Source organism: Montipora foliosa, chromosome 3 (genome assembly GCF_036669935.1).
Source record: "Montipora foliosa isolate CH-2021 chromosome 3, ASM3666993v2, whole genome shotgun sequence".
NCBI classification, from domain to species: domain Eukaryota; kingdom Metazoa; phylum Cnidaria; class Anthozoa; order Scleractinia; family Acroporidae; genus Montipora; species Montipora foliosa.
This window is the reverse complement of record NC_090871.1, coordinates 2,438,316-2,439,067: the sequence shown is the minus strand read 5'-3', so window position 1 is coordinate 2,439,067 and position 752 is coordinate 2,438,316. Positions and strand designations below refer to the sequence as shown.

Genomic DNA, 752 nt, shown 5'->3' with positions numbered 1-752 from the left:
GGAGGTGGGGAAGCAGGAAGAATTTAATCTTAATCACTGACAAATCAGAGTGCCACATTTTCCCAACGAGTTTTGTCCAAAATGGTAGGTAGGTCTCATTTTGCCACTGCTTACTTTGCACTTTTAAAAACTTTTTAAAATCACTCTTTAATACTTTTAGGTGGTTTTACTGTAGCAGTGCAGAGATTTTAATGCTAAGATTGTATTACATTGCATTAGATTTTGTCACAGCACTGGTTCCTGTGGGTTCTAGAGATCGCCCAGTGCATACAGAGGATACGAAACCTCATCAGAAACTATCAGCAAAAGGTAGTAACAGTAGCAGAGGATCTGATAATGGCAACAGCATGGGAGAAGGAACTGTCGTTCAGCTGCCGCGACCGGCTGAGGGAGGACGCCTTGAGTGTGACAGGATTATTATGGATGATGGAACAGCTATTCACTTCTTTGATGAAAATGACGATTCAGGTGTGAGGGAAAAAGCCCACCGAAGATCAAGAGAACGACAGGATGAGGTGGGAAATTCTGATGAGTGACTGGTTCAACAAAAGAGTTTAAATATAGTGGCTGGTATTGTTTACAGTCATCACCTTGCACTCAGTGTCGGTCTCCAAATGCAGTATCACGTCATTTATATGTAAATACTACAACTTCTACCATCCAACTTTTTTTCTCCTTAAAATATGTCTTAAAATATGTTTTCTGTGTGCCTATTACGAGTATATGAGACCATAAAAAATTGGGGGGGGGGG

General features: G+C 40.8%; 1 protein-coding gene across 1 annotated transcript in view; it reads left to right on the top strand.

The window, feature by feature from the left end:
• The first annotated feature begins 285 nt into the window (after positions 1 to 285).
• The window catches only part of LOC137996453 (uncharacterized), a 5,614-nt gene continuing 5,147 nt past the window's right edge, over positions 286 to 752 (top strand). The window contains exon 1 of the mRNA XM_068841874.1: positions 286 to 515. Within this exon, the coding sequence (XP_068697975.1) occupies positions 348 to 515 (168 nt within the window). The 5' untranslated portion in view covers positions 286 to 347. The remainder of the gene's footprint in view (positions 516 to 752) is intronic.